The 11837-nt window shown below is 44.7% G+C and overlaps 2 protein-coding genes across 2 annotated transcripts; one reads left to right on the top strand and one right to left on the bottom strand.

Annotated features, from left to right (window-relative positions):
* Positions 1–1545: 1545 nt before the first annotated feature.
* LOC106486434 (olfactory receptor 6M1-like) lies at positions 1546–2610 on the bottom strand. The gene has a single exon (XM_013945019.2). The coding sequence runs from the start codon at positions 2608–2610 to the stop codon at positions 1546–1548; it is 1065 nt and encodes a 354-aa protein (XP_013800473.2).
* Positions 2611–10432: 7822 nt separating this feature from the next.
* On the top strand, positions 10433–11407 carry LOC136996351 (olfactory receptor 6M1-like). Its single transcript, XM_067317280.1, has one exon. It carries the CDS (start codon positions 10433–10435, stop codon positions 11405–11407), a length of 975 nt encoding a protein of 324 aa, XP_067173381.1.
* Positions 11408–11837: the final 430 nt, after the last annotated feature.

The following is an 11837-nucleotide window of genomic DNA, read 5'->3' as shown; positions in this document are numbered from 1 at the left end:
GAGACCTTTGGGGAATTGTGAGCTCTTGGAAAAAGCTGATCATTTTCAAGGACAGAAATTGCTAGGAACCTTTTTATTTTGCCAGAAGGGCTGAACACACACAAAAAAGAAAAAGATCAATGAAGTAACTGACTCTTATTTTGTTTCAACAGACTTTTTGTCCTCAGCAACTTTGTGTTTCATGTGGGACACCACATTCCAAGCATGCTGTGTTTGAACACTGGAATCTCCCAAGTAATAATACAGTTATGACACTAAAGATACAATATGAGCACTTAATAAATAATGATGCAGCATTCTGAGGAAACCATAGCCTTTATTTTCAACGACAACACAGACATTTGGAGAAATGTAATAATGAATCATCTCTTTGAAATCTTACATTCCTCTTTCAGTTAAAGCTTTCCCAAGAGGTTTGGGAAAAAAAAAAAAAAGTGGGAGAAGGGCAAGAGGGTTGTTAATTACCTTATCTCTCTCTATATATAAAAATTGCAAAAATACTTTAATATATAAAGCCCAACCAATCTGTTTCTTCCAGTGCTACAAGGTACTGTGAAGGCAAATTATTCTACTTTGTTTTTTAAACTCACCAATCACCTGCACACTTAAGAAAGCCCAATCCACAGCTACTTTCACAGAGACAATTCATATAGTTCACATCATAAACCAAATCATAACATTTAACTGATGGGAAAAAAGGGGGGGGAAAAAAAGCAACTTTAGGAGGGGGTCAAATCTAATAGATTTAGGCAACTTCATGATGCTTCCATGTTGATGATGTGTTTCACTTCATGCTTCTCCCCAGGGTCCCTTAGCTTGCACCTTCTCTGGAGTGAGCCAATTAGTTCCCTTCATGGGAAAATCAGGGGGCAGACAAGAAGATGCCAGAATTCACACTCTGCACACAGAATGGATGCAAACCAGTCAGCATCACTCGATCAGGAACTCTGATTCAGCCCCTGGAAGACGTCACAAAAGCAGCAGTGTAGCCTAAGACACACCTGATGTGTGCAGGAGACTCAGCCAGGCTGAGTCTACAGTCCACAGACAGAATTCACCACTTCCAAAGGCCAGGTCAACATACCTATCCCATGCTGAGCTGAACGGCTGTGTGGAAATATCTTTCCTTCCACTCACTCTAGCAATAGCTCGTGGTAAGCTCAAATACATATATATATATATACATATATATATATATATATATATCCATTGCAGTCACTAAAGTCAGGTGAGATGAATCCTAAACACCCCAGTTCTTTAGAGAACTGGATTCAGTTGTCCACACACAGGTGTCTTCTGCTATTTGAGATGCCCTAAGGAGCCCAAGACATCTTGGCAGTTGTGACAAGGGGCCTTTGGGACACTTGTTCCTTCCTAGAAGGGCTGCCGGAGGTCAGCTAGGATGTTCTGTGGCATCTCAAATGGCAGTAGCCCCACGTGACTCTGGCTGCATTTAGCCCCTTACCAGTACAGAGAATGGAGCTGAGAGAATGCTTCACCTCATCCTCACATAGATACCACCTGGCCGCTTACCTGAATCATACTCTAAGCACCACTGAATCTCATCCAAGGAGTCTCATCTAAGCTGGCTAGTTTATCCCTGTGAACAGAAAAGTCCTGCTCAGATTTTTCAAGACTAAGTACCAGCCATGATGATGCTCGTGGCTTTCCTGCCCTCTTAGTCATCACCAGGCCTTTGTGCAAAGCATTTTTCAAGGCCTCTTTCATTTGCTCATTCCTCAGGCTAAATATGAATGGGTTTACAAGAGGCGCCACAATACTGGAGACAGCAGGGAGTCTTTTGTTGAGATGCACAGAGGTCATGTGGGAAGGCCTGGCATAGACAAAGATGGAGATGCCAAAACCCAAGGAAACAACAGTGAAATGAGAAGCACAAGTTGCAAATGCTTTCTGCCTGCCCTGTGCTGATGGCATCCGGAATATGGCAGAATTAATGTAGGCATAGGAGAGTACAGTCAGTGCCAAAGAGCCAAGGAGCAGGACCCAGAACACCATAAAATCAATCCACTCAATAAGCTGGATGTCAGCACAAGCAAGGTGTAATAATGGTGCACTGTCACAGAAGTAGTGGTCGATTACATTGGCACCACAGTATGGCAGCCGGGCTGCCAGAACCAGAGACGACAGAATCATGACAAAGGCACCTGCCCAGCAGCCCAAAACAAGTGTACTGCATACCTTGCTTGTCATGATGCTGGGATGCCTTAGTGGGTTGCATACAGCCACATATGTGTCGTAGGACGTGACAGCAAAGAGGATGGACTCAGTTGTGCCCATGAGGAAAGAGAAGAAGAGCTGGCTAAAGCAGCCATCAAAGGAAATGGTTTTCTTCTCTGACAGGAAGTTTGCCAGCATTTTAGGAACCACAGAGGAAGTCATGGAGATCTCTCTGAAAGACAGATAACTGAGGAAGTAATACATGGGAGAATGGAGATGGCCATCAGTGTATACCAGGACAATGATAAGAGTGTTTCCCAAGACAGTCACTAAATAAATAAGCAGGAACACAACCAAGAGGAGGATCTCCACCTCATGGACATTAGGAAATCCCGCTAAGATGAACTCTGTCACAGATGTGCCATTCTCCATCTCTGTGCAGTCTCCGTCATGGGAAAGAACACCAGAGTAATGTAGAGTTTTGAATATTTTCTCAGATGACATCTAGTAAGTTTTGGACATCCTGATTTTAAAGAGAAGTTAAGTCCCGACACATAGCTATTCAGGGTCGAATTCATCCCACCTAACTTGAATATCTGCAATAGAAATGTTTCTTTCTGAGTTAGTCAGCCAGTACCATTTTTTTGATGCTGCCTAGCCCTCCACAACTATAGAAGAGTCCTGGAATGACCGGTTCAGCCTAAGCCACCTGTCTTTTGAAGTGAGATTCATCATGCCCAACTGAAGGTGCTTGATTGAGTTGCTCATAAATAGGCATCCAGTGCCATTGGTGATGTCTCAGACATCCCCATAAAGCTAAAGTCTTCAATGGCTGGAGATCCCAATGTGTCAGCAACCGAAGCCTGCAGATGCCCACCTACAGGGTACAATCAATAGCACCTAAAGAGCCATTCATCTATTTGTCTTGTCCAAAAATAAAGGCCTACATTTGGTCTGTTTTGGCAGTAACCTTTCTAGAGAGGCAATATATCCCATCCCAGCTGCCTGTCTAATCAAACAGGAGAGGAAGCCATCCCTAAAAGAGGAGCCATCCCTAAAAGGTGATTCAGACCATTGCAGTCTTCCTCTCTCCATTGACGGTTGAGGAGTGGAAGATGACAACCTTTGTGAAACAGCCATCACAGTCTGGTGCCACCAAGCTTCGCCTTTGCTCTTTGTTTCATATACAAAGGTGACATAGGCAGGTCTTTGTTGCAAAGCTGCCTCAATTTCTCTGTAACCGTCATTCAAAATTACCATCAAATCAGAACACAAGATAGACTCCTCTCATCCGACATTTTCTGCACCTGAATTTTGTATCCATTCATGCTCAAATGGCAATAAGTAGCATATTCAGTGTCAATACCATTGTGCCTATAGCTGTGTCTTTGATCTTACCTTCTGCATGAGTGATGCCCCCATATATTTCTTTTTGCTGCCTTGCTGAAGACAGTTGTGTCTGACTTCCTGATGAGAGTCTCACTTGTGGCAACCAAGAGGAAAACTGTGGAGAGAGAGAGAGAAAGAGGATTCTACATTCCTGCTCTATGTCATAAGACCAGAGGGACAGCTATGTAGCTCAGTTACTTATTGCACAGCCACCAACAGGACGTATACAAGCAAACAAGTGCATGCTGCATTGACCAATAGGAATCATAGTCTTAGAACAAGAAGACATTCACACTCCAGTTGTTGGAAGAATGATGGATATCCTGCAGACTTGGCTAAGCTGAAATCAGTGTAATGACAACTGAGCAATGATTTCCTTGCTCAGCATAAACTGTGGACGATTCTTATCAGAATGAGACTGTTCAACATGCAAAACGATTAATAAATACGAAACCCCCTAGGGAAGGAGTTCCAGAAAGTCAGTGTGTGGCAGAAAGGCAAAAGATTTTTTTTAACTAGTAATGAAGAAGGTGCATTTCACAAAGGACCACTAGTACTTGATAGGTGGTCTGAGAAATGCCAGAAAGAAAAGTAATTGGGTCCTTTCTAAGAATTTACCCTTCAGAGGCTTCACTTTGAAAAAAAAATAATAATCCTGGGAGATTTAGATAAACAAGCCTCACATCAAGTTAGCAATAGTTGAGTGCCAGTCACAAAGATGACAGGCCCCAAATCGTCTTGGTACTGGCATACACAACAGTAAGGGGCAATGGCCACAAGCTGCAGCTTGGAAGGTTCAGAGAGGACCTCAGGAAAAAACGAGTTATTAATTAGGAGGCTTATGAAGCACTGGAGCCAGTCACCCAGAGAGGGTGGGAGGTTGGGCTAGAGACATCTGGAGGTCCCTTCCAACCACTATTTCAATGGTGCGATGATTTTCAGAGGGAAGCCCTGGGGACACAGGTTCCTTGAGCAAACCAAGGAGATGCACATTCAACGGCTATAAAGGAAGTCTAGGAAGGAGATCACCTCACCTTGCTTGAGGGCAACAATTCAGGTGCTAAACAGAGGAGCCTAGTGCCATATGAAATCTTCTAGGGTATCCAAGAAGTTTTGTGTGGCTAGCAGTTATGACAGAGAATCTAGCAAACATGCATGCTCTTCCAGAGTGTCACCCAGAAGCCAGGCATGTTACTGTGCAGGGAATCTCAGATGGAATTAAACACAAATATTGAGATTGAAGAAGTACTCCCTGGGTGTGTTGAATCTGGGTGTCTAAAGCTGAGCAATTTCTCTCAAGTCCTCTCAGAATCAAGGGAGGTGTAGGATTCGACCCAGCGTTGCACACATGGGCTTCCAGTGCAACTGGAGATGCTGTTTGGTGTCCTGTTTGGCATCCAGCCACCACTCTACAGAGAGGACAGATCTTCTATTGGTCCTGTGTCATAGCTATTGCGCCTATCCAGGTTTTTCAAAGCACCGAGGACATTGCAAGTATTACCTGATGCCTGTGTGCGGGCAACTGAATCAGCGTCTTAGTCCATGCAGTCTGTGGAGTCTGAAGACCAACTGATTAGCTCCTAAAGTACACAACTTACCTTGGATAACTTACAAGAGGAATCTCACCCTAGCTGACTGGCTCAGATGGTGACATTCAAAGCGTAGATAACTAATTCTGCACAGATGAATCCCACTTCAGATGCTTCACTACAAGATACAGACAACCCCTATTGAGCAACGACAGTTATCCACTCATCACTGTTCTATTTATCTGCTTGTCTGAGTGATAAAAGCCACACAAGGAACGAGACCAAACAGTAGTCTGTCTATGCGAGTAAGTCTGCAATGTCTTAAAGTCACCTTTCAAAATTATTTAGGAAAGAGCTAGGACAAATCAAAGCTTGAGATTAATTTTGCCTCATTGCAGATGAAATTACAGTCCGGGCATTTTCACTTGAACTCCTAATCCATATTTCCTTTGCAGTCATAGGAGAAAAATTGGCAGTCACAGGGCGTAAATCACTTCACTCTACTGCAAATAACTAAAATCGGTCAGGGTCCATTTCCAAAGGGGCATTTTAAAATCTAGCTGTTGAAGAAAAATCTTCTTGAGAGCCTTGAAATCTTGGAACTTCTCTGCCTTTGGCTAGACATGCCCAAAATTGCTTCCGATGAGGGAGTTTCCCAAAATCTCAAGGATCTATAGAGCTGAGACACTGCCCTCCAGCCACCTTCTGTTTCGTGGAGGTACATTACAGCATTGATTTGGACTTTGCCTTTTTGGGCTGACATGCCTTGCCTGCCTTGAGCTGCCTACAGTGCAGACCTTTGCGCTTGAGCAAGTAGCTCTGACCTGCTTTGTAGTTAACATACAGAAATACATGTGTCTGTAGGCAGTTCCTCTAGCCAATTTTTGGTGTCTATTTTAGGAGAAGCTGGAGGAGAGGTGAGATGAGCTGAAGTGGGCTAAGGTGTCAGGGTAAAGAGACAACTGTATGCAAATGAACAAGTAAGAGAATCATCAAACGGCCCTCATAACCCAGGTTCCTTCTGAAGAACCACGGCTGAGTTCAAGAAAGAAACCCCTTCTGGCCAAACAGTTCAGGAAGCATTTCTTGATACAACTGTATTATCAAGGAGACTGTCAGACTTCTAATGAATATGAATTAAAAAAAAAAAGTGCAGCTAGCTTACTGGAACTTCATCATCTTCAAAATGCTTTATTTTTCGGATTCTCTTAATTTACTTTGTGACCAATTATTCATACTACTTATTAGTAGGAACTGATGAATGAATTGCAAAAGAAAATGTTATTGTTCATTTGTTGGAATTCATTGAGGGAAATATATTTCCAACTTTACCTGTGTTAGTGGAAAGTCAGCGCGAAAGAAAGGGAAAGATGGGGATTTTCTTTTTCCATTAAATTAGATTCTAAAGATTGTGTGAATACTTTGCCACTGCCTTCTGTGTCCTGCTATGTCAAAGCCTTTTAAAAATGTAGCAGAAATTTACAGATCACAAAAACCCAGCAACGTCTGTATTGGGTCACACATGGGGCCTGTGCAACCCAGACAAGTTTCTTTTGGTCGGGCCTCATTAGATGGTGATGTAGAGAAGGTAATTTTTCACTGTCAAGCCATTTAGGTCCTTTCTTACCCTATAGCCATGTAATATGAGTTTGAGTTTTTGTACTGAGTTTGCAAGGCCTCAGGACTGCAGCTTCTCAGGCCTGCTCTGCCCGAACTTTTCTTGACCTGCCTGCAGCTTTTTAAAAGAAAAGTTTTAGCTTACTTCAGTTCTTACAGCAATAACAAGCAGTTGTTCTGTGTGGAATGAGATATTTGCAACTCCCACATAATGATGCAGTAGAGAGAAATGCAGGCCGGGTGCAATAGCAGAAGCCTTGAGAAGTGCAGACACAGGATGCGGTGTAGAGGAGTACCGGCATGGGATGGCAAGAGACGGGGCACAGCTTGGCGCTGGAGACCCCGCAGCTACAGACCACTCACCAGTGGTTGGTGTAAGAAACGCACACCTGGAGCAGGACAAAACTGGTTTTAGGGTAACAAGGAGAACAAAGCAACAGTATCGAACATAAGTAGAAGGTACCGTATGTGGTACTTTCAGAGATAACGTGGAGAGAGAGAGCAATGAAGAAAGAGCAAGGTGTAAAAAGTGTGTTAGCAAACACGTGTAAATGACCCCAAGTGGATACTAGAGCGAGGAAGAAGAAAGCACCAACCTGAACATCATCTTCCTCTCGGTGAAGGACTCCAGACGCTGACAACTCACCGCAACAACCCACCAACAGCACCAGAGTGAAACTGCCAACCTTAGGACTCAGGGTAGCAGGGGAAGGGTGAACGTAACACCAGGAAAAGTGGTAGGAACTGAAAAGTGTGCATCTAACAGTTTTAACTGTATTGGTATTATTTCTGTATTATATTTCTCTGTCTGTAATAGTTAGATCTGGACTGGTAATGATTCTCGGATTAGACTGCTAAGACATTCTGAATGGCAACACACACACACACACACACACACACACACACACAAGCATGACTATATCCTAGGGCCAAACAGTCAGTACAGCGGTCCCAGGGAGGACCCAGAGCACTACTGCTCTGTAGTGTGGGCGCAGCCAGTCTGCTCTGGAGGGGGGCTGGCCTCAGCGCTGGCTCCTGTTGGTCTGCACTACTTGACTTAGAGGGTAGAGATTGCTCTCTGCAGCGTGCAGCAGTGTTGCATTTAGTAGTGTGAAGGCACCCACTTCATAAGTGGAGTACACTTTACCCACAGCTGCCCCAAGGTTTTCTTCTTGGATGGAACAAACCAGTTCACTCCAAGAGAAACTTGGGACTGAGCCATTATGCGCTTAGTGGAGACCATGGAGGCCCCAGACCCCAGGAGAAGCCAAGGGGCTAAACGCTTTGAGAGGGCAGATGTGATATCATCTAAGCAAGTCTTTTGGTATCTCTCTCATGGTAGCAGAAGAAACTGTCATAATTCGGAAGTGACCCATCCATCAGTTCTGGGCACAGACACGAGGATGGAATACTTTTCCTTCGGAAGGGTCTTGTGTCCACGAATTATTGAGGGAAGTTCTGGGTGTGAGCCAGGTGCCCAGGCATAGATGTCTGAGTCTGTTCTAGACACCTCTAGGCAATGCCTCAGGGTACTGGAGACATCTCTAAAGCTGTCAGAAATGACACAGAAGCTACGGGAATCCTGTGCCAGTGTGACGCGCTACCTGGAAGCCGAGTGGGATGCTCCAAATCATCTCCAGTGCAAGTGGGCACCTGGGTTCAGACAGTCGAACTGTTCTTCTCAAGTTAGGTGACACAAGTCCCACAGCAGATGATCTTAAAGCACTGCCTGTGAACCTACCCTACAGGTGAGATGAATCACAAAGTATTTCTTCATGCCATCACAGGTGATCTATGCAGCATTATCTACACTACCTGTTTTAATCACTACAGTTCGGAAATCTAGCCTGTAGAGCTGAGTGGGCTGAGCAATTGGTTTCCCCACCGCCTGTAGAGGTCATGAGTGAACCAGGCCCTCATGTTTCCCAAGTCTTCCTGCCTGAAAGGCCTCTGGCTTGTTCCTGGCTAGAGTCCAACAGTGAGGATAGAATTGTGATTCAAGTGCAAGTATGAATGCTTGAGTTATCACTAAATAGTTCCTGAATTTGTGAGGTCTTTAGAAAACATGGAGAAGCTGGGGAGGTTTTGACCCTAAAAGACCAGGAACCCCTGACACTGCAAAATCATGTTATACTCCTGTACCAAATTTCCTTTGTTCTAATGTCAGCTATTTTCCTCCTTCTCGGCCTTTTGCTGTTGGGCAGAAGCATCTTCTGACATGTGACAATTTGTCCATCAGCAAATTTATCCTCATCTTACTTCTCTACCATCTTCCTCACAACTGGTTGTCACCAGTCTATAATGAATTCAAATGGATTCTGCTACTAATTCTTCCAGTGCACCAAAACATGCTGAGTTTTACTTCCAGTTGCCTAACTGCTAGAGCACACCCAATACTATTCAATTTGTGGCTGCTTGCCCTTGGGTATTTCTGCTAATAAAACTTTGCAAACTTTACTCTCCTTCCCCAAGAGAAATGCCAGTGGTTATCCTCTCAGGACCAGGCTGTGCAACATGCTCATCAGTTTGTCTGCAAATACATTCAGCAAGCCATAGAAACGCCTGGCTGCCACCTGCACAGCTAAACTTCCTTGCTCTGCGTTGAACAAGGAGACTGATAGGCAAAACTCTTGCTGACTCTGTGGTTATTGAACTGCTTGAATTTGCTACCTTTTTGAGCTGGTTTATCTTAAAGGGTCATTTGCACTTTTTGCCACATATTTATGATGTCTGTGAATGGGGAAATAGGTGAAGACTGAAATTGCCATCAGCAGGGTGATGAAGAGATTAGATTGCTTGCTCTCAGAGGTTTGCTGGTGTCCCTGTCTTTGAAGATTTCCCTCAAATGTCCACATAGTAGTGGTACAGAGAAAAGGAAAGATACTCAGTGCAAGTTAAAGGGATTACAGTGACCCACAAGCAATGACTCCCACCGATGAATTCTTTTCTCAGGTGTTCCTAAGATGTGGAGGTGAGCTCTCTCACTAGGACACCGCTCTCATTTGTGAAAGTAAAATGAAGCCAGCACAGAGACGTTGGAGATGGTGTCTGGAAAAATCCGGTAACTGAAAAGTAAGTATTTCTGATGGTCCCCATGAAGGGATACTGCTGTTTTCTGGTACTTCTCTCTGGGAAGCAGCTGTTCCTGAATGTAACTTGCTTCTCCATAAGCCTGGATTTGTCCCTTATTTTTGGATCAAAAATGGATGCAAATCTATTTGTGTTTTGGCAATGCTTTTTTACTTTATTAGCTACCTCTGATTCATGCTAGATCTGAGTTGAGTGCAGGAGGTTCTGATCCTGACTAGACCCTGGGATTTAGGTTAGGGTGGCATTCTGTTCACCCAGCTTTGCCCATTTAAAAGTTAGGAGGGTTCATCTGACTGGTCTTAGTCACCTCTTTTAAGATAACCTGAACGCTTGTCAGGAAGTCCCACTTTCCCTCCACTGAGGGTAAAGTCTAGGATGACATCTAACTTGGGGCATCTAAGTTAAGGCAAGGGATTCCCAGGCTCTTCTTTTTTGTCTCCCTGTGTTCCTATCTTCAGCATCCTCTTCAGTCTTCTCCACTCACATCTTACTGTTCCACCCTCTTATTATCATAAGTTATTTACTCCTTCAAAACAGTGTTCTCCACTGCAATTCAGAGTTGACTTTTCAGCACCTCCTAAAATGCACCAGCTCCCTTATTTTCTTCTCCTTCCTTGAAAATTAGGAGCATGACAGATACATACTTTGGAAACAGGACACATGTGACAGAATTCATCCTCATTGGCTTCCTGAACCCCTTTAAAGTACAAGTCACCTTGTTCATGTTGTTCTTCATTGTCTTTCTGGTGACAGTGGTTGGAAACTCTGTTATCATCGTGTTAACCTGCTCTGACTACCGTTTACAATCACCCATGTACTTTTTCCTTCGCAACCTTTCCATCATTGAAATTCTCATCACTGTGACTGTGGTGCCCAAAATGATGGAAAACTTCCTCTCGGAGAGGAAGACAATTTCTTTTTATGGTTGCCTGGCTCAGAGCTACTTTTATTTCCTTCTGGGCACCACAGAGTATGTCCTGCTCGCTGTCATGTCCTACGACCGTTATGTGGCCGTATGCTCCCCACTGCACTATAGCAACATCATGAGAAAGAAGGTCTGTATATGGCTGGTAGTGGCATCCTGGCTGTGTGGATTTTTCTCCATTTTGGTCCCCACAGTGATGAAGCTTCAGCTGCCATTCTGTGGTCCCAACACCATCAACCATTTCTTCTGTGATAGTGCCCCTCTGCTGCACCTGGCTTGTGCTGACATCCGGCTGCTGGAGTTTATTGATTTCATCATTTCACTGCCCATTCTGCTAGGTTCCCTGCTGCTGACTGTCTTCTCCTACTTCTATATCATCTGTGCCATTATCCGCACCCCTTCTGCCACAGGCAAGCAGAAGGCTTTTTCCACCTGTGCCTCTCATTTTACTGTGGTCACTATCGGCTATGGCACCTCAGTCTTTATTTATGTCCGTCCCTCTCAAACCAACTCCATGAACCTAAACAAAGTAGCATCTCTGCTCACCACTGCCTTCACTCCGATGCTGAATCCTTTCATATTCAGCCTTAGGAACCAGAAGGTCAAGGAGGCATTAACGGACTTAGTCAGCAAGTGTGTAGGAGCTCACGGACTTGGCCTGAATTCACGGAGGGTTTGAAGTTGACTCCGCTGGAAGACTCACAGGTATGTGCTCAGAACACACTGTTTTCTTGCAATGAAACAGCTGACAGTATCCATAAACTCATCATCTCTGATGCTGCCCAGGCTGCTGACCTCCTCCCACAACTCCTTAGCTTGGCAGCACAGCCCCTCAACGAGCACACATCTCCTGCAGGCTAGAAAACCGTCTCTCACTGCTCAAGCCTCAGCAAGAGGCCCCAGGCACTCCCTGCAGCCCAAGACCTGCTGAGCTGCATCCTCCTCCTGGAGCTCCGTCTACATCAAAGCCTCTGACGTTGCAGGGTCAGTTGCTCCAAAGGCTACGGGGCACTGTGCCCTGTGGCACATCGCTACCGTAGCTGAGGGTGTGTATCCTGTTCTGGGCAAAGGTGATGGTCCCCTTCTCTGTGCCCTGCTGCACAAACTGC

This window comes from Apteryx mantelli, unplaced genomic scaffold (genome assembly GCF_036417845.1).
Source record: "Apteryx mantelli isolate bAptMan1 unplaced genomic scaffold, bAptMan1.hap1 HAP1_SCAFFOLD_34, whole genome shotgun sequence".
Taxonomy (NCBI): domain Eukaryota; kingdom Metazoa; phylum Chordata; class Aves; order Apterygiformes; family Apterygidae; genus Apteryx; species Apteryx mantelli.
Note: the sequence above shows the minus strand (reverse complement) of the source record. Positions and strands in the feature narration are given on the sequence as shown.

Bases quoted from the DNA above. Each gene is read 5' to 3' on its own strand.
- LOC106486434 (XM_013945019.2), bottom strand. From the start codon at position 2,610: ATGGAGAATGGCACATCTGTGACAGAGTTCATCTTAGCGGGATTTCCT.
- LOC136996351 (XM_067317280.1), top strand. From the start codon at position 10,433: ATGACAGATACATACTTTGGAAACAGGACACATGTGACAGAATTCATC.